This window comes from Bos taurus, chromosome 15 (genome assembly GCF_002263795.3).
Source record: "Bos taurus isolate L1 Dominette 01449 registration number 42190680 breed Hereford chromosome 15, ARS-UCD2.0, whole genome shotgun sequence".
NCBI classification, from domain to species: Eukaryota; Metazoa; Chordata; class Mammalia; order Artiodactyla; family Bovidae; genus Bos; species Bos taurus.
Window position 1 is genome coordinate 30,783,132 of NC_037342.1, and position 20,811 is coordinate 30,803,942.

A 20,811-nucleotide genomic window follows, 5' to 3' on the forward strand; every position below is an offset into this window, starting at 1 on the left:
TCTGTGGGATAGTGAACAGGGGTCTGGGGAGGTGGGCAAGACTGGGGAGAAGTCGTGAAGGGGGAAAGTAAGGGCGACCAGACCGAAAAGAACCTGCGCAGGGGCTCAGAAAATGTGGGCACTTCAAGGGCCATGTCCAGAGAGGCGGCCTGACTGATCAAGATTTCACACCTGACGGATGTCAATGCCAGCAGAACCTCAGCCCCTGTCTCCTGATCTATGGCAGTCAAAAGGCTGAACGCGAGGTGAGGTCCGATTTTGCAGAAGCAGCGCAGAAATTCGCCGTCTCAGAGAAACTGAAAAGACCAAACAAAACCCCTAAAACACCAAGCCCGATTCTTTCATCCACGTGGCACAAGACCGGGCCAAAAAAGGACGGGGCGGGGGGAAGGGGGCGGGGGAAGAGTCAGCCGTCCCGCCCCTGCTGGGAGGAAGGGATCTGCCAGAAGAGTCAACCCCCGGGCCAGCCCGGTCGCTGCCGGGGCGCGACGGGGAGGGAGCGCGGTTGAGAAACTCAGTTCCCACCAGGCCGCCGCGCGGGGGTACGCCCCGCCCGCCGCCGAGCGCTGGAAGAGCCGCCGCGGGCCCTTTAAGGGCCGAGAGGTGCGCGGTCTCTTTAAGGCAGGTCCTGGTGGTTTCTGTTTTCTGAAGGAAGTGACGGGGGGTGGGATTGAATGAAAAGTGCAAAACAGAGTCTCGGAGCTCCGGAGTCGGGGGCCGCGGGAGGCGCCGCGCTCGGACTGGGAGGTGGACGGGCCCCGGGAGCGCGGCGTCCGCCTCGGAGCCGCCGGGGGGCGCGCGGCGGAGCGCAGCCCACGTGCCTCGGCGCCACGTCGCTGGCGCCCCGCGGCTGAGCCCCCCGCCCCAGGGGGAGCCGCGCCCCCGTGCCGTGAACTAGCCTCCAAGTTCGGGCGAAGTTTGGCCCCGCAGTTCCCTGCCTGCTCGCGGCGCACCGGGACCGCGAGGGCGGCGGCGGCTCCCGGGGATGCGCCCGCCCGGCCGCTGCGGGGTCCCCCGGGCGTCCCCCGCGCTGCTGCTCCTGACGCTGCTCGTGCCACTGCTGTGGGCGCCGCGCGGCGTGGGCGCGGGGGCCGGGGCTGGCGCGCCGTCGGAGCTGCGGGTGCGGGTGCGGCTGCCTGACGGCCAGGTAACCGAGGAGAGCCTGCAGGCGGACAGCGACGCCGACAGCATCAGCCTGGAGCTGCGCAAGCCCGACGGCACTCTCATTTCCTTCACCGCAGACTTTAAGAAGGTGAGGCACCGTCCGTTGCCTGGCGGTGGGACGGAGAGGGGAAATCTGCGTGCCTGAGAGGGTCCCGTCTGCTGGCCGGAGAACTGGGCCAGGAGAGGGACAGGGACGCGACTTAGCCAAGTCACGCGGGCTGTTCTCCACACCTCTTTGCCCTGCTCCCCAGCGCCCATCATTCTCCCCCACGAACTGCTCTGCTGCCCTTCAGACTCTCCCTTGCGGCCTTTCACCTTTTTACTCTGGGCGCCCAGGCGCCCTGACCAGCTAGTTCCGCACTTTCATCTTCCAGGTCTTCCAACGCCCTCCAGGCGCTGACCCTACTAGAGTCAATGTTAATAACCCCGTCTCCCTTTCTGAGTAATTCCCTCGGGCTCTATCAGGAAAAAGTCCTGGGCCACGCATCACAGGTCCTGGGTTCTCACTGTGACCTAGGGCAAGTCCCTTTCCTTCTCTAGGCCGCCTTTCACACCTCTGTACCGGAACAAGAGGGTGACCCCAGGTCTCCCAGCCCTGACTTCTTGGAGTCTATGTACCACCTCTCCTTGTTCACTTCCTTGGGCTGGGGAAGGGGGTTCCTGGGCGGAGCTACGTGTCCCCCAGGCCAAGGAGAAGCCACCTCTTCTCTTTGGAATGTAAGTCTGGGAACTTGTAGTGGAGGACCTGGGGAGAGGCCCCGGGTGAGGTCCCCAGGCTCTGGGAGAGGTGCCACCTCTTACCCTGCTTGGCAGAAGGGCTGACCAGCCCTCAGTTTTGGCTCAGATTCTGGGGAAGAGGGTAAAGACCAGCCTCTCGTGTGTGTGTGTGTGTGTGTGTGTGTGTGTGTGTGTGTGTGTGTGTGTACAAGTAGGTGGGAAGGGGGTAAAGACCAGCCTCTCGTGTGTGTGTGTGTGTGTGTGTGTGTGTGTGTGTGTGTGTGTGTGTGTGTGTTTGGTGAAGAGAACAAGTAGGTGGGCCTGGCCCCCTGGATTGCGAGGTGGAGTAGAGAATGGAGGTGCTTGGGGTTATCAGGAAGCAGGCCTGGAAGGGCAGTGAGTAACGGTGACCCAGGGGCGGGAACCCTGGCGGGAAAGAAGGTGGGTGAGGTGTGGTACTCAAGGGAGTCTGCTGGTCAACTGAAGCATCCTCCCCACCTCCCTCTCCTGTAGAAAGAGGCCCTGGGAGGCTCTGGGGAAGGGGAGAGGGGAGGCCGATGAGTCAGCCAGCAGTGGGGAGCCTCCTCTCTCTCCTTCCTCTTGGAGACCAGAACTTGAGAGGACTCAGGGCAGAGTTTGCAGAGTCACCTAGGGACCCAGCCACATTGCCATAGATGGTATATCCAGGTTGGGGGCCAGTGATCCCATGGACAGTGGAGGTGGGGCTTGACGGCTGATCTGTCCCTGGACTATTGGGCTGTCACTGACCAGGGATGCAGAGAGACCAGTTGAGGGGGTGGGGTGGGGGTAGGGGTGCTTGAGTGTTGCGATCGGGAGGACTGTGCGATCCCTTCCTTACTCAGCAGGCCTAAGCTAGGTTCTCAATTCAGGCAGGGGCAGGTGAGTGTGTGTGTGGAGAGAGGGAAGCTGACAGGGCAGGAACACCTCCTGCCTCCCCACTTAAACTCCAGGGGAATTTTGTCAAGTCTGTTCTTTTCCTGGAAAACCCCCAAATAGGGGAAGCAGGAGGCTAAGCGTCCCCTCCAACCTTCCATTGAAACCCTTTGTCCTTGAGAGTGAGCCTCAGGCCAGCCCAGGAGTCTCCCACCTTCCTGCCCCACTGCCCATTGTTCTGTGGCCTTTCTGGAACCCTCGAGAGACTTCCCCATCCCTGGGACCACTCCAGCAGCCAAGACTGTGGGTAGGACACCGGTCAGAGAGTCAACGAGTAGGGCTCAGCTTTTATAGCCTCTCGCTGCAGCTTGGAAGGTTTTATTGCTCTATCCTGAGGGCAAGGGTAGGGGAGAGGCCAGTGGCAGTGGGGTGCAGGCCTGGGGCTTGGGGCTGAGGGTAGAGTGAGGGGCCAACTGCCCAGTTAGAGAATCCATTTGGAACTGATTGTAAGAGCCTCATTTTAATCCCCGCAGCAGTTCACACCTCCCTGCAGCAGTTAAAACCTCCACCCAGGCTTCCAAAGACTGCTTTTCAGAGTAACCTCTGACCCAGAAGCTGGCATTTCACACCTGCCCTCTGGCATCTCCAGTTTCATTAGCAAGGGAGGGAATTGCGAGTGAAAATTACCAAAGGAAACCAGCTTTCCAAGGTCCCTTCCTACTCTGGATTTCTCAGCTGGCCTGGGGTGGGGTGGAGTTGGGGAAGGCTGGGAGTGGAGTGGAATAGCCTTTAACTCCACCCTAGTCCATGGTCTGCATTGGCCAGAGCAGCTTTTATAATGGATCTTTCTGGGGTGGGTCACCTCTCTTGTTGCTCGCCCAGTCCTCAAGGTCTCCGGCAGATTTCCAAGAGAAGCTTCTATCTAGAAGTAATGACTTTTCTTGTAGGAAAAAATCCTGGACCTGGTGTTTCTTTTATACCATGTACCAAATCCGTTTGGGGGTGGTTTGGGAACGGTCCCTAGTCCATTTGAGGATAGTAACATTGGCTGTTTTGTCACCTTTGGGAAGTAGTCCAAACTGAAAGGAGACAGACGTAGTTTAACCCTGGGCAAGCTACTTGATCTCTCTAAGGCTTCATTTTTCCATCTGTAAAATGGGGATGGTAATGCTACTGTTCCCATGGCCATTGTGAGAACTAAACTGAGTGACATATATGAAATACTCACTGTGTATCATCTGCCGTACCCAATGTTCCAGAAATAGAAGCCACTGACTTTCATAATTATCACTGGCTCACGTCACATCTCAACAGGGACCCTCTGTGCTAAGCTCGGGTGCAACGATGTTGAACAACAGAGCCAAAGTCACACGGAAAGACAGCACTGAGCCTGGAAGAGCCTTAGTCCCTCATCAGAACCTTCTCTCTGAAGCTCCATGTATTAGAGTTCCCCTGCAGAACAGAAATAATAAAAGAGAAATGCACCCAGGGCCGCAGAACAGAAATAATAGGAGGGAAATACACCCAGGTGGCTCAGTGGTAAAGAACCCGCCTGCTGAGCAGGAGACACGGGTTAAATCCCTGGGCGGGGAAGATCTCCCTATGAGAAGGAAATGGCAACCCACTCTGGTTTATTCTTGCCTGGGAAATCCCTTGGACAGAGGAGCCTGGTGGGCTACAGTCCATTGGAGTTGCAAAAGAGTCGAACACGACTTAGTGACTAAACCACCACCACAGAGCTGTAGAAGAGATTTTATTTGAGGGGTGGTTGGCTCACACGATTACGAAGGCAGAGAAGTCTGTGGTCTGTCAGCTGGAGGTCCAGAAAGGCCTGTGTCGTTCCAGTGTGAGTGCAGAGGCCTGAGAACCAGGAGCATTGACGTCTAAGGGCAGGAGAAGATGGATGTCCGGCTCACGCAGAGAGAGCAAATTTGCCCTTCTCCACCCTTTTTGTTCTTATCATGCCCTCAATGGATTGGATGATGCCCACCCACTCTGGCGAGGGCCACCTTCCACTCAGGCTCCTGTTTCACATGCTAGTATCTTCCCGAGACACCCTCACGGACACACCCAGAAAAGATGTTTTATCAGCTCTGTGGGCATCTCTCATCCCAGTGATAGGTACATGGGAAGTTAGCCGTCACACTCAAGAGTTGCTGGCCAGCCCCTCCGCAGGGAGCAGTCATTCCTGCTGTGTCCTGCTACCCAGGGCAGCAGCAAGGCCCCCTGTGCTGGATGTAATATAGACCTCCTCCAGCCGGTCGCACCCCTGCCCCAGCGCCCTCTCCACACCCCTCCAACCCTCTGCCTCTGCCAGGAGACAGGGCTCCAGCACTGCCTGGCCCTCCCCACACTGCCACGCTGGACCTGAAGCCAGTAAAGCTGTCACAGTGATCAGCCCACTGTAGGACATGGAGCCCGGGCAAGGATCACACACTCCACAAGGCCCTCAAAGCTACCAAATCACCATCGTGCATGACTGTAAGCCCTACCCACAGGCTGCTGACCATCAGTTCAGGGCGCAGCTTTCAAAAACCATGCTGCAGCTCGGTGGCTCCCAAACTTCGCTGCACATTTGAATCGCCTGGGGAGCTTTAGAAAACCCAATGCCTCGCCTGCACTCCAGACCAATTAAGTCCAAATGTCTGAGGGTGGGAACCAGACAGCAGGGTTTTTAAAGAGCCACTGGTGATTCCAATGAGCAGCAAAGTTTGGGAAGCCCTGGCAGACTGGCAGAGTTGCTTCAGGGATGGAGGGACTTGGAGGAGGCACAGGGTTAGACTGTGAAATGAAGGTCAAGCCCGAACTCAGTCATTTAGTTGAAACCTGTTGTTCTATCCACAATAACCCTAATGTGTTTAAACAGCATGTAGACCCGAGGCTGCGTTCTTGGTGCCCTCAGCACAAGAACGCTGATTCATCATATGGTCTCAGTAGGCAGTGCCCTTCTTTATAATTCAAAGCCTATGCATGTAATCATACCCAGATGTACAGACCACTGGGCATGTCACCGTCCTGACTCTCCAGCCTGGCTTTTGATCTGACAGTCGTCTTGGTCCCCTTCCCCCAGGTTGCTGTCCCCATCCAAGTTCTCTTTCCCTCTGAGTATCTCTTATCCTCTGAGCATCCAGAATCTGAGGGAGGGGGATGAGTCATGTTCAAGCGGTGTGGTTTGGTGCTGACGGGGCAGGGAGGGTGGGACGAAAGATAAGAGAAAGTCATGTGCAGCTACAAAGGGCAGGTGGGGGTGGTGGTGGGCCATGGCTGCAACAGGAGCAGGGAGAAAGGAGCCAGACTCCAAATGTGGGGAGGATGGTGGCCAAGAGGGGCCACGGGCTGGACCCAGGATGTGTGTGTGTGTGTGTGTGTGTGTTAGTTGCTCAGTCATGTTGGACTCTTTGCGACCCCATGAACTGTAGCCCACCAGGCTCCTCTGTCTGTGGAATTCCCCAGGCAAGAAACTGGAGTGGGTTGCCATGCCCTTTTCCAGGGGATCTTCCCGACCCAAGGACTGCACCTGGGTCTCCCGAATTGCAGACAGATTCTTTCCTGTTTGAGCCACCAAGGAAGCCCAGAGCCAAGATAAAGGGGTCCATATAACAGGGCGGATCAGCTCGAGGTCACTCCAAGGGACCCATGCCCTGGGCACCCATGCCCTGGGGGGTGGGGGTCATAGGAAGAAGCAGTCCAGAGAGCACAGTCATCCATGCCTTGGGGGCTCCCCGTCCGGGTAGGGGAAGCAGCTCCAGGCTGTGAGAGAGTCAGCAAAGATAGGGAATGTGCAAATGGCCAGACTGATGCCTGCGGCTGTTTGTTCTAACAGGATATCACATCATGGGGATGTCAGACATGACGGGCCTGAGGGTGCAGTGTCCGCCTCCCCAGCTTATGTTGGGTCCCTGCAGTTTGTTGGTCTGTAGTGGAGGCACGTGATGGAGAGGGTGATTTTCGGGGAACAGATTACGGTAGAGGTGCTTTCAGCAGAGGCCCAGAGCTTTGTGGTGCCCAGCACATTTCCCCACGGGAGTTCATGAGACGTCATCAGAGAGAACCACCCGGCTTGTGCCTGTGGGGCCCCGGGTTCTAACGCAGTCCCTCTGCCATGTCTGAGGAAGCCCTCCCTGTGTTAGGGATCAGCAGCCCTGCCCCAAGGTGCAGCCTGGCCTGTACCTCCCACTCCCTGAATACCCATGTCCAGGTGGAGTCCTGGGAAAGGATCCCGGGTTGTGCAGTGAGGACTGCCACCTCGGACAAGTCAGTGACCTTCTGTTGTTGACCGGGGAGAAACGGAAGTGAGGGTCTTCCTGTGAGGCTTCCCACGGGTCACAGGGGTGGTGCCGGTGAGACCGAGGCCAGCTTTGAGGTAAGAATCACAGCTGTCTCGGTGTCACACACTGAGTGGTCACTCAGATCACACACTGACAGTGGCGTTCACACACCTGGCCTCATTTGACCCTCACCACTACATCGAATGGCGGGTATTGCATCCATTTCACAGATGTGCAAACTGAGACTCAAGCCTGTGTAGTGACTTGGACAAGATCAGTAGCTAACGATCCAGGATGGGGACCCAGGGATTCTCCCACTGTGTTCTGACTGCCTGTGCTTGCTGTGACATATAAATGGGCTCCTTCCTGGAGGCTGAAGAAACCCGAACAGGGGAGGGGAGAGGAAGAAGGAGGCTGAAAAAAGCCTTGGTGCTGAGGGACACATCTACGGAGAAACTTTCCTGCTTACAGACTTGGGCTGGACCCCTCCCCCCAAGCTCACCACATGCCCCACCATGAATTTTGAGTTTCAACCTCTTCACTGAGCCTGGGATATTCCTCTTTTTTAAATAGCTCATAGATACTTCTGAGCACTCACTGTACATTTTTCTGCGCTTGACCAGCCGTGTGGCTTGACAAGTCACTTAACCTCTCTGAGCCCGAGGCTCAGACACAACACAAATACCATATGACGGCTTGGAGACATGTTGTGAGGAGTGAGTGAGAGGCCTCAGCAAAGCAGAGACCAGCGGAGGCAGGTGGGAAGAGAACTAGAAGTTCCAGCCGGGGCCCCAGCCCTCCTTCCTGACCCAGCCAAACAGATTGTTCCTGTTCTGGGGACCCAGGCATCATTAGGACTCCCATCCTTTCAGTTGGCAAGTGTTGAAGTGGCTGCCCCCCCCTCTGGGGGGGCAGGGGGAGATTCTGATGAAGGGCTGGGGGTGAGGGAGGGAGGCGCTGGGGCTGGGAATGGGAGTGAGCGGGAAGTGAGCTCCCATCTCAGGAGCCCTGAGTCAGCGGGACATTGGGGTGCATTTGATCCACATAAAGCCGCACATTGTTCCTGAAGCAGTTGGGACAGTGGTGACCTTTGGGATTTGGCTGACAGAACGCTGGGGGCCTGGGGGAGGGCAGGGGGCACTGCCCTCAGCACATGGTTGCACAGATGACCTGTAACAAGAAGTCTCTGTGTAGGCGTAGCCCCTGGGGTCTGCAGGCATCTCATAAAGGGGCAGCCTGCCTCCCCAGGCACCAGCCGGGGAGTGTGCTTGGCTTGGCTTTGGGTTGATTCTGTTTGCCTCTGTGCCTCTCCAGGGGTCCGGCCAGAGCAGCCCAGGTGCTCCTGTGCCTGTCCTGGGGCGGCCAGTGCAGGGTGAGGAGGGCCCTGCTCCCTGGCTGCCCCCTAGGCTGACCTCTCACCTCCAGCACAGGGAAGCCAGCCCCTCTCTATCTATAAAGCGGCTCCAGCCAGGAGCCGAGCAGTAAATATTTGGGTTGGCTCAGGACGGTCCTCAAAACCTCATACTCTGGTGTGCCAGGAAGGAGAGCGAGATGGCAGAGGAAGCTCCCGGGAGACGGTGTGCGCCGTCCGAGGGCCAGGGGGAGAGAGGAGCAGGCACTTTGCGGGGACCTGGAGCATGGCCTCCAGCCTGGGCTGTGTAACCACGGTGGCCCAGAGGTGGGCTGGGAGAGGGCTTTTGAGGGAAGATCAGTTCCACCATGGGCTTTCCTGGTAGATTGGCTGGTAAAGAATCTACCTGCAATGCAGGAGTCCCCAGTTTGATTCCTGGGTGGAGAAGTTTCCCTGGAGAAGGGATTGGCTACCTACTCTAGTATTCTTGGATTTCCTTGGTGGCTCAGATGATAAAGAATCCGCCTGCAATGCGGGAGACCTGGATTCGATCCCTGGGTTGGGAAGATTCCCCTGGAGGAGGGCATAGCAACCCACTCCAGTATTCTTGCCTGGAAAATCCCCATGGACAGAGGAGCCTGGTGGGCTACAGTCCATGGGGTAGGTAGCAAAGAGCTGGACATGACTGAGCAGCCCAGCACAGCACAGCAGCTCCACCATCTGACCCTCTTCGTTTTCAGTTCCCCCGTGGTCCAGGGCTGGGTGGGCAGCGAGGTCTGAGATGAGAGAGCCTCCCTGCACTTCCCCATGGTGGGCTTTCTGGAAAAGGGGGCTGAGGAAGGGCGCTTGGAGTCAGGGGCAGGGGGGCAGTTGGAGCTGGGAGCTGGTGGTGGGAAGGAGGGCAGAGGAGGAGGTGGGGTTGGCCAGGCTAGGCTGGGGAGGTGAACTGGGAGAGGCGGGTGTAAGTGCCTGGATGTAGGTGAGTGTAACAGCCTGTGTGCGGTGGGTGCAGAGACTGGTGTGTGAGAAGGCATGGAAGACACTGTGTGTGTGTGTGTGTGTGTGTGTGTGTGAGAGAGAGAGACTTTGGGGGAAGAAGGGAGGGCGGGAGAAGAGTGTGGAGAGACTGTCGGGAGAAGATGGGTGTGTGTGACTACACGCGAGGGGTGCTGCGGTGATCAAGAGAAAGCGGGTGACGTGGAGACTCCTGGGAGAGGCCACGAGGGCAGAAACGTGCTCCTAGGAGCAGGGGTGCGAGAAAGGAGGGGCCCACGGCCGAGCGGAAGTGTGGGCCTCAGCACAAGGGGCATGGGGGGCCTGGGTGCCACTGGGTGAAGGGTGGGAGATCGTTCAAGAATCAGCACCTCTGGATGAAAGCTTGGCCACGTGGCCCCTGAATGGGGGCAAGCAGGTGTCTGTCTGTGTGTACAGTTACGATTCGACTTGGCTGTAATATAAAACCCCACAGCAGTTAAAACAAGAGAGGTTTGTTTCCCCCTTTCATTCTGGAAGCTGGCAGTTGGGCTTGTGTGACAGCGCTAGGGTCATCGGTGCTCCTGTGGCCTGTCTCCGGGGTCTCCTCCTGTCCCCAACACCGAGCTTTCCCTGGAGCCTCTCCCCCGGAAGGCAGCCATAGGGGCCTGGCACAGGCTGTCTGCTCTTGTAAGTGCAGAGGGCTACCCCCTGCTTTTCCCAGAACAGCCTTCTATGAGATACAGAGGGTCTAGGGCAGGGAGTGAACGCAGAGAAGAATAGAATATCTGGGAGAGGGCTCAGCGGGGAGCTGGGAAGAGCAGAAAGATCTCGGGAGTTGAGTTAGAAAATATGGGCGCCTGGGGCTGGCCCTGCAGCTGGATGACCTTGAAGGTCACGTCCCCTGCTGGAACCTCACTGGAGCATGAAAAAGCTCCCCTGAACCTCTAGAAGCCAAAAGCGCAGCTGTAGGACTGCCAGTCGGCAGGAGCCTGGGTACAAGGAAGCCCAAGAAGAACCGTCTTCTTGTTGGGGGCAAGAGGTTTCGATGGAGGCCCCAGAGCATGGGTGCCTTCACTCAGCTTTGTGTCAGGCTGAGGACACTGCATAGATAAGGTGGAGCCGCTGTCCTGAGCCAGGGGCACAGCGTGGAGGGCCTGGGAGACTTGTTGCCCAGGCAGAAGACGCTACACGAGGACTGGGGCCCTTCCGAGGTGTTTAGATAAAATGCACGCTGGCCTAGCACAACTCAAGTTTCTGATTCAGCTCTGAGCCAGAGATTCGTGCATGTTACCTCCAGGCTGAAAATCCAGTGATGACTTCCAGTGGTCTGCTAGATGAAGCTCAGACTCTTTGACTGGGCTCTCAGACCCTGTCCCTGCCCTCCCACCAGCCTCTTCCTTCCACTCTCACTGCCGTCCCCTCCCTCCCTCCCCTCCCTGGTACTCCCATCACTTTGCTTAGGACCCTGGCCTGCTCTTGTTTGTCCAGTCCATCCTTCATTTATTCATTTCTAGATATGTACTGAACACAACACCTGTTGTGTTCTAGTGGGTGGGGATACACTGCAAATAATATACTATCCTGGCCTCAAGGAGTTGAATCTGGAAGGAAAGACAAGGAAAGAGGTCATTCCAGACACAGTGGGAGGAAGGTAGGGATTGGACCTGGCCAACTCTGCTGGAGGGTTGGTGGGGGTGGATGGATGCATGTGAACTGAGTCCTGAAGGATGCTGGGCAGGATGGGACTGGACATCCCCGCCAGGCATCAACTCATAGACAGGCACCTGGCCTCGCTTACTCTGGAAACCGCCACCTCTTTGGTTCAGTGCTTAGAACTGTCAGCAAAGATGTGGATGCCAGCCTCTGGGGGGTACACTTTATGGTGAGGACAAAATAAGCCTTGGAAGGGCATTAGGCAGATCATGAGACGGTAGCGTGAAGAGATGGATGGGTGGGGGCATTAAGATGCCTTTGTACCTCCCCGGCTTCTGTAATGGGGCTTCCCAGGTGGCACTCGTGGTAAAGAACCTGCCTGCCGATGCAGGAGGTGCAAGAGATGCGAGTTCGATCCCTGGGTCGAGATGAGCCCATGGAGGAGGAAATGGCAACCCACTGCAGTATTATTGCCTGGGAAATCCCATGGACAGAGGAGCCTGGTGGGCTGCAGTCCACGGAACGACTGAGCACACAGCACACACACACACACGTTTTCTGTAATTGCCTCTCTCTTGGCTAGAAAGCCCCCTATCCTCTCATTGTCCAGAACCAGTGAAGTACCCTTCAGTCTAGTACAGGGGTTCCCAGCCTCCAGGATCTAGTGCCTGATGATCTGAGGCGAAGCTGATATAACAATAGAAATAAAGCACACAGCAAATGAAACGCGCTTGAATCATCCCCCAACCGTCCGTCCATGCCTGCTCCCACCCCCCAGCCTGATTCGTGGGGACATTGTCTTCTACGAAACCTGTCTCTGGTGCCAAAAAGGTTGAGGACCTCTGCTCCAGTAAGTCTTCCCTCCCTCCCAGCCCCATGCTTAAAGGGACCGGAGCACTAGAGTCGGACACGACTTTCACTTTCATCTTTACCCTATAGCACTCTGCATAAGCCTCAACCCTAGGCCTCATCATGGGCGCTGACTTCAGTTGTAGGTCAGCTTCCCCTATGAGCCCCTTGAAGACTGGGGCCCTGACCTTGGTGTTGCCCACTGCCCTGCCCTGCCGCCTGTGAAGGACCTGCCCCAGGTGATGCTAGTCAGCACTCTCCCACCGATTTGCTGATTACCTGCAAGCTCCAGCCGAGTCAGCTGACTTCTCTGGGGCTCTGGTGTGTCTCTGGAAGAAAGCTCTGTTTTCTTGCCTCTGCAGGTCTGGAGTTGATCACAGTTGGAGCTAGGCCAGGGATTGCAACAATTCTAGAGAAAAGCTGAAGGAGTCCAGCCCATGCTGTTCTGAGACCTTTCACTCATTTTTCCTCTCAGGAATTCCTTGAGGTGTAGGTATTGTTGCCTGTACTCATTTTACACATGTGGAAACTAAGATACAGACAGGTCAAGTGAATCCCCCAGGATGACATGGCGCGTATCAGCAAAGCCAGGATCTGAATGCAGGCAGCACTGGCTCCAGAGCCTTTGCTCTTAACTATCCTGCCCTCTGAGAACCTTTAAACCACCCACAAAGGACTTCAGCAGATCCTCACTACAGTAAGTTCCCTGTATACAAATGAGTTCCCTTCTGGGAGTACGTTCATATGTCCAGTTTGTTCGTTAAGTCCATCAAGGTTAGCCCAGGTACCCAACTAACACAGTTGCCTATATAGTACTGTACTGTCATGGGTTTATACTTTTCACACAAAGAATACATTTAAAAAAACACAAAAAGTAAAACATTTTTAATCTTACAATACAGTACTTTGAAAAGTACAGTAGTACTGTACAACAGCTGGCATACAGGGGCTGGCATCGAGTGAACAAGCAAGAAGAGTTACCAACTGGAGGAGGGAGAGGAGGTGGGAGATGGTAGAGCTGAAGGATCATCAGCAATAGGAGACGGAGGGCAAGCTGCAATTTCATTCACGCTTGACGTTGATGGCTCAGGTTCTGGTTCCTTGCTGGAACCAGATGCACATTGGCATCTTTGAACGTTCGCAACTTGAAAGTTCGTATAGGGTACTTGGTGTATCTCTGTGACCATCCCCTCTGTATGGCCCAGTTTCAGCCCTGGTACCGTCCCCTCCTCTTCTTCCTGGTGGCCTGCTCCTGGGGGGCTGCAGGTTCCTAGGAACCCGTGGGAGAAGGAGCCTTATAGAAACTGCCCATCTTAGACATCCTAGCCTGAGACCTGGGCCTGAAAAGCCTGCCATATGCTCTTCCCAGCTGTGTCGTCTGCCTTGGGCGTTAGGCCACATCTGGGTGGATCATCCCAGGGGATTCTTGGGCAAGGAGAAAAGCTGGGAGCTTAGCACCTGGTCAGATGTTCCCTGAAGCAGGGGGCCCTCTCCCCCTGCCCTGTCCTCTGTGTTGAAGGGAAAGGGGGCCCTGGTAGTGAGTCTGAGGTGTGGGGAGTAGAAGGTAGGAGAGACACTGGTCATGATGATGGAGCCACAAAGATCCAGCTGCTTGGACTGCTGTCTCCCTCCTGGGCTCAGCACAGGGAACTTGGTTTCCTGGAGATACAGATTAAGAAGGTTGGAAAATTCAGGGTTTACAGAGGCCCTGGGCAGAGCAGGCAGAGGGATTAGAAAGGTGATCCTGCGTCATCTTACCCTGATGTTTGCATCAGATGCTGTTGACTGTTAGTCACACACAGCCTTGAATGGGAGCCACTGTAGTCCTGGGCAGGTCTGCAGAGGACACGCAGACCACACGGCGGGAAGAGGGCCCTGCATTCTCTTCTGTCTCTCACTGGCTGTGTGGCTGCAGGCAGACCGCGCTCTATCTCTGGGCCTGAGCTTTAGTTTCTTTAGAAAGTGAAAGTGGTGGTTGCTCAGTCATGTCCGACTGTTTGCACCCCCAGGGACTGTAGCCCACCAGGCTGCTCTGTCCATGAAACTCTCCAGCCAAGAACACTGAAGTGGGTTGCTGTCTCCTTCTCTAGGAAATCCTCTTGACCCAGGGATCGAACCTGAATCTCCTGCACCATCTGGTCTGTAACTGGGCATCAGAGACATTGGATTAGTTGACCTAGAAGCAGTTGTTCATTATGGTTGCGAGAGTTTGGATTTTGGAGGCAGGCTGCCTGGGTTAAAAATTTTGGCTGCATTTCCTCTTGGTCTCATGACCTTGAGCAAGTTATCCATTCCAAACACAGTAATAATCATAGTTCCTACCTCCTGTTGTTGTGCAGATTTGAATGGGGCAGTATATCCTTTTTGACTCATGGTAACAGTGACTTGTCCCTTCCAGTTATAAACTTCAATAAATCGTTGTCCTACAAAAATAAATGAGAGACATAGAGGAAATCTATCTCAACAAAAAATTCTCATCCCCTCGCTTCACCCGCAGTCACATTCCCATTTTGGTAGCATTTTGCTGTTGTCATTGACTTTGTTATTTAATCTAGAAGCAGGGAAAATATTCTGACAGATTTCGTTCACCCCTTGGTCTGGTCTAGAATTTTAAATACTTTCTCTGGCTAGTGGTAGATGGGTAGTGTCCAAGCCAGGAGGCCAGCTCGGGGCAGCCCATAGACCACAGGCTATGGCACGTGTCTGTGGTATCGGAGAAGATGCTGTGAATATCCCAGATGGCATTCCCTTCAAGGGTCACGGCTGAAAATATGCGGACTTTGGATCCTGCCTGGGGGTCCTGCCAGGGACATCCGCCTAACACAGCCCCAGGAGGGGAAATCTGGTATCAAGTCTCACCTGGCAAAAACTGAGCGGAAAATGCACCCATGTACCAACTCCAGTCTCCCCTCAGCCGACCTGAGGGTGTGGAAGATTGGATGACCGAGGCTTGGCGGGGCAAGGACAGCCTAGCCTCGTGACCCAAGAGCGGATTTCCTGCTGAGAGGAAGCTGAGGTTACCCGAGCTGTGATTCACCTTCCCTCCAAGTCTGGGACCAGGAGGAACCTAACATAACCTTTCTCACCAGCTGGGCCTCAGTCTCCCTTTCTACGATCTTGGTGGAAAATCTCCCTGGACACTCCCACCCCTCAATGTTCCAGAGACCATTTATAGTGAAGGGAAGTAGGGAAAGTCCTTGTAGAGTCAGAGAAATTCCAAAGGGCATGGGGTGGTGTGGTGGGTAGATACTTCCCTGGTGGGCCAGTGGTTAAGATTTTGCTTGCTAATGTAGAGGGTACCAGTTTGATCCCTGGTCAGGAAACTAAGATAAGATCCCACATGCCTTGGGACCCAAAAACCAAAAGATAAGACTGAAGCAATATTGTAACAAATTCAATAAAGACTTTAAAAAGGGTCCACATCAAAAGACTCTAAAACAAACAACGAAAACGACAGACAGATCATGGGGATTTGTGGGATGATAGCACTGGAAAATCCCTGGACGGAAGAGCCTGGTAGGCTGCAGTCCATGGGGTCGCGAAGAGTCGAACACGACTGAGCGACCTCACTTTCACTTTTCACTTTTCATGCACTGGAGAAGGAAATTGCAACCCACTCCAGTGTTCTTGCCTGGAGAATCCCAGGGACAGGGGAGCCTGGTGGGCTGCTGTCTCAGGGGTCGCACAGAGTCGGACATGACTGAAGCGACTTAGCAGCAGCAGCACTGGCCAGTCACTTGCAGTGGGCCAGTGGCCCCAGCCAGCACCGCTGAGCACTTAACTCAGGGCAGGCATTCTCTGTGTTTTCCTTCACACCAGCCTGTTCTGTCCTCACCACAACCTCCGGGTAAAAGTGGCATCATCCCTTTACAAACAAGGCTTAGAGAAACTGGGAGATGAGCTGAACGCCACTAATACACTGCAGACTTGGAGGGGAACCCTGGGCCCCTCAGTGCCTACACTGGAACCCAGGGGGGCCCCTCAGACCCTGTTCTCAGAGCATTTCACTTGGCAGGAAGCACTCAGTGAACCGGGATGTTTGGTGAATGAGCCCAGGGCACGGTCATTGAAGGATTCATATCTATATAGGCTCTATACCCTCTGTGTTGGTACAGGACCACTAGGGTTCCTGGAGGAACCATCAGTGTGACCAGGGTCCCTCCCAGGCAGGGGGGATGTTCCCACACTTAGACCACTGCTGACTGGGACCTGCTGATGTCTCATCGGGAGCCATTAGCCAAGGCACAGAGCTGGGTGAGAGCAAGGGATACCTCAGGTGCCCAGGGTTTCAGCAGCTGGTTTGGAAAGGGAACCCCATCCCACAGCCCCTCTCCCTTCTTCCTCTGCCCCTCTCTGGCCTCTCTGATTCACACAGTCAGTCAGTGACAGGAAGGAGCCCTTGGCCTGCTGGCCAGGCCATTAGTAACCCCATGGGGAAAGGGGAAGTGGGGAGGGAAGGGGAAAGGTGAGCCATCGCAGCGCCCTTGGCAACAGCTGCTGCTGTGTCTGCCCTTAACCCCATCCTGACCCCGCCACCTTCATCTGAGATGCTGGTGTCTAGAAGCCTGGATGACCAGAAGCACTGGGGGCCTTCTCCCCAAACCTACTGAATGGGAAAGTCAGCAAGAGGAACTCTGAAATCTGTGCTTGTAAAAAGTGCAGCCTCTGCCTTGTGACACCCTGGTCAGGCGGTCGTAGGGGCCCCGACTCACCCTGATGAGGGAACACAGGGGTGCCCCAGAAGGGAAGTATCAGCTATGAGTGGACCAGGTGCCAAAAGCGGTGGTTTCCTTTAAGGTGAAGTTCTGTACTTTTAAACAGCCTTGTTTTTGGAAAGCTTTCTAGCAGTTCACTATGTGAATTTTCCAGAAGGCTTTGGAACATCTGGGGTGTGTTCTTTTAAGTCACGGGTTTAAATGGGAAAGAAAAAAATTCCCAGGACAGCAGGAGGGAGGTGTCCATTGCAGGACAGTGTCCAGGCCTGTGTTCTCTGAGGGGGGGTGGTCTGAGCTGAGCATTGTGTGTTGGGGGGGGGACTGGTGAGGAGATCTCACCCCCTCCAACCAGCCCCCGTCCCTCTGCCCTTCCCCATCAGGATGTGAAGATCTTCCGGGCCTTGATTCTGGGGGAGCTGGAGAAGGGGCAGAGTCAGTTCCAGGCTCTCTGCTTTGTCACCCGGCTGCACCACAATGAGATCATTCCCAGCGAGGCCATGGCCAAGCTCCGGCAGGTGAGTGCCCACCCCAGGCTTGCCCCAGAGCCTGCACGCACCCCTGCAGCTGAGCCCTGGCCTGGACCCCACCCACCCCAGCCTCAGTGTCCCACCCTGCCCCGATCCACCTAATCCCTGACCCCACACTCAGCCTCTAATCCTGAGCCCCCTGATTATGCCCCAGGCCACACCTGATCCCATAACCCCAGATCCCTAATCTGCACCGAACCCCCATCTCTCAAATTCTTCCTGCCCCCAACCTCAGCCCCTCCCCGTTTATGATGGAGGCAAGTCAGATCTGCCTTCAGCTGTGGCAACGCCACTCATCATCTGGGTGACTCTAGACGTGTCACCTCCCTTCCAAGTCCCTATTTTCTTTGTTTTTTGGCCACGCCACAGGGCATGTGGAATTTTAGTTTTCCCAACCCGGGATGGAATCCGCCGCAGCCCCTGCATTTGAAGCCCAGTCTTAACCACTAGCCCTCCAGGAAAGTCCCTCAAAGCCCCTATTTTCTTACTGAGAGACGGGTTACAGTGAGAATTAAGTGGGACAGAGCATGTAAAGCATTCAACGCAGCTTTGGAACCCCTCAGCTTTTTGCCCACTCCCAATCCCTTCCCCTACCCCAGGCCTCTCCCTGGCCTCATGTAAGCTCCCTAAACACTTCAGCAGGACCTGTCCTAGGTCCCACCCTTCTGTCTGCTTTTCCCAGAGAGACTCAGTTACCTGGATGTTGGCAAATACAGGACCCCAGCGGTCACTGACCCTGGGACAACTGGCCTGGCTTGCCCACCTCCAACACCACCCCCACCCCCCCAGCAACATGTCAGAATTTTCCCTAAGGTCTCAGAGGTCAGCCCAGTGGCCAGCTGAAAAGAATTGACGGTGCCCTGGGTATCAGTTTTTCCACCAGTTGGAGGGGGGCTGGTTCCCCCTGACTGTCACCCTGCAGGTGGCCCCAAGGATCTGAAGGCAGCCAGCCTGGGTTTGTCTGACAATCAGCGATCAGGGAAAGAGTGGGCAGGGGGCTGACTGAGGCCGGGTAGGAACAACTCTTCTCTTCCACTCAGAAAAACCCACGGGCAGTGCGGCAGGCTGAGGAGGTGCGGGGCCCAGAGCAGATGCACATGGACATCGCCGTCAACTTCAGCCAGGGGGCGCTGCTGAGCCCCCATCTCCGCAACGTGTGTGCCGAGGCCGTGGATGCCATCTACACCCGCCAGGAAGACGTCCGGTTCTGGCTGGAGCAAGGTCAGCTGGGTGCGGCCCACTGCTATATCACCTCAAATATGATGGGGAGCAATGATGAGGTATGGGAGTTCTCCACCCAGCTGGGACTGGTCAGGGAGGGCTTCCTGGAGGAAGTGATGCCTGCGTGGCACTGGCAGGGGCAAGTGGAGGACTTGAAGTCAGACAGTCCTGAATCCCTACTTACTGTGTGACGTCAGCCAGGCCGATAACCTCTCTGGGCCAGTTTTCTCATCTGTAAAACAAGGATGGTAACACTTAGCTCATGGGAGCACTAGGATGCCTGAAGGGGCCATGTGGGGAGGCCCCCGCCCCCGCCCTGACCCCCGCCTTCTCTCCCAGGTGTGGATGGCTCCGTGTTCGAGGCTCTCCCCAAGGCTTCAGAGCAGGTGTTGCTGCCTCGCTGCGGGCACGTGGGGGACCGCGGGAAGCCCTGCATCTGCCGCTATGGTCTGAGCCTGGCCTGGTACCCCTGCATGCTCAAGTACTGCCACGGCCGCGACCGCCCAGCGCCCTACAAGTGCGGCATCCGCAGCTGCCAGAAGAACTACAGCTTCGACTTCTACGTGCCCCAGAAGCAGCTGTGCCTCTGGGATGAGGACCCCTAGCCAGGCTGGGACGAGGGGTGGTCCCCGAGGCAGCTGCCCGGGACCCACTGCCCCTCCCCCAGCCGCCAGAGGGGGTGCCCCCCACCCCCGACAACGGAGGCCTTAGCGCTCTTCCTTCCCATCACCTAATCCCGGAGCCTCTGGCTCCCTCACCCGTGACTGTGAAAGGGGTGTGGTGTGGCAAGGTTTAACTCATGAAGGCAGCCCCCACTCCTGCCCTGTGCGCCTTCCTTGGGGACCCAGGGAGAAGGGGGGGTTCTCCAAGCTTGCCTCCCCTCCTTCATCTCCCCAAAGTGTTCACTTTCAAGCACCCAAAATGTGACGGCCTGTGACTCTCCTATTTAACTCTTCAAAGGTTTAGACCCTGAAGGGTGTCTGTGCCTGTCGTACCCACCTCCCCACACACAACTCCTGCCCCACCGTTGGGAAGGACCTGGCCCCTGTGCACCGTCCCACTGCGCAGCAAGGAGGGGAAGAATCATTGCACCAGAGGGGGCGCAGCCCCTAGCACGGATCTCAGCGCCTTCCTCTCGTTCTGGCCTCGGAGGCCGCCGTCCCCACCCTGACACAGAATACGTGCCTTTCTGCAAACCTGGACTTTGCCGAGGGAGCAGGTGCTGGCTTGCTCCCTCTAAACAGAAATATTTTTGTAAGGTTCTGGGACAGGGAGGGAGCATGAAGTATGAGGAAAACTTGAATTCCAGATTTTTAATGCAAAATATTTATCATTTGTACCAGAAATAAAAGTTTAAATTTTTACTTGACTGACAGCTCTAGACGCAGAGTTCTGAGAGAATTTTTGGCCAGTGCTGCCACCTGGTGTCAGGAGACGTGTCCCTGTCTAGGGAACACGTCTTGGGGACAGCCAGCCTAGGGACAACTCCTGAAGCACCTACTGTGTGCTCAATCTTGGGGTGGGGGGAGGATGTAGCTGGGGTGGGCATTACTAGGAAAAGCTATGACAAAACTTCTGCACTTAAGATGAGACAGACACAGGTGGGTAAGCAGTAAAAGACACCGTGAGACAGATGAAAATTCTGAGCCAGACTTCTCCAGGGATCAAATCCTGGAAATAGGTTTGTTGTTTTTTTTTTCCTATTTTAGGGCTTCCCAGGTGGTGTTAATGGTAAAGAATAATGCAGGAGACATAAGAGACCTGGGTTCGATCCCTGGTTTGGGAAGATCCCCTGGAGGAGGGCATGGCAACCCACTCCAATATTCTTGCCTGGAGAATTCCATGGACAGAGGAGCCTGGCAGGCTACAGTCTGTGCTGTCACAAAGAGGCAGACATGAATGCAGCACACTATAATTGATTTACAATGTTGAGTTTCTGTCGTACAGCAAAGTGATTCAGTTGCGCACAGGCACACACGTATATATATTGGTTTGCATTTGTTAATCTCAAACTCCCAATCTATTCTTCCCCACCATCCCTGCTCCCATGGCAACCACAAGTCTGTTCTGTATGTCTGTGAGTCTGTTTCTATTTTGTAGATAATTTCATTTGTGTTATATTTTAGATTCTACATGTAAGTGATATTATATGCTATTTGTCTTTCTGATTTACTTAGTGTGATCATCTCTAGGTTCATTCATGTTGCTGCAAATGGCATTTTAATTCTTTTTTCTGAGTGAGTAGTAGTGCACTGATACATGTACCACTTTTTTTTTTTATCCATTCACCTGTCAGTGGACATTTAGGCTGTTCCCATATCTTGGCTATTGTAAATAGTGCTTCTATGAACATAGGGGTACATGTATCTTTTTAAATTAGAGTTTTGTCTGGATACATGGCCAGGAATGGGATTTCTGGATCATATGGCAATTATATTTTTTAGATTTTTGAGGAAACTCCATCTTGTTTTCCATAA

The 20,811-nt window shown here is 55.1% G+C and overlaps 1 protein-coding gene across 1 annotated transcript; it reads left to right on the forward strand.

Moving 5' to 3' along the window:
- Positions 1 to 706: 706 nt before the first annotated feature.
- On the forward strand, positions 707 to 20,506 carry OAF (out at first homolog). Its single transcript, XM_002693029.6, has 4 exons — positions 707 to 1,252; positions 16,967 to 17,101; positions 18,154 to 18,334; positions 18,674 to 20,506. The coding sequence occupies exons 1-4, from the start codon at positions 986 to 988 to the stop codon at positions 18,937 to 18,939; spliced, it is 849 nt and encodes a 282-aa protein (XP_002693075.1). The 5' UTR covers positions 707 to 985; the 3' UTR covers positions 18,940 to 20,506.
- Positions 20,507 to 20,811: the final 305 nt, after the last annotated feature.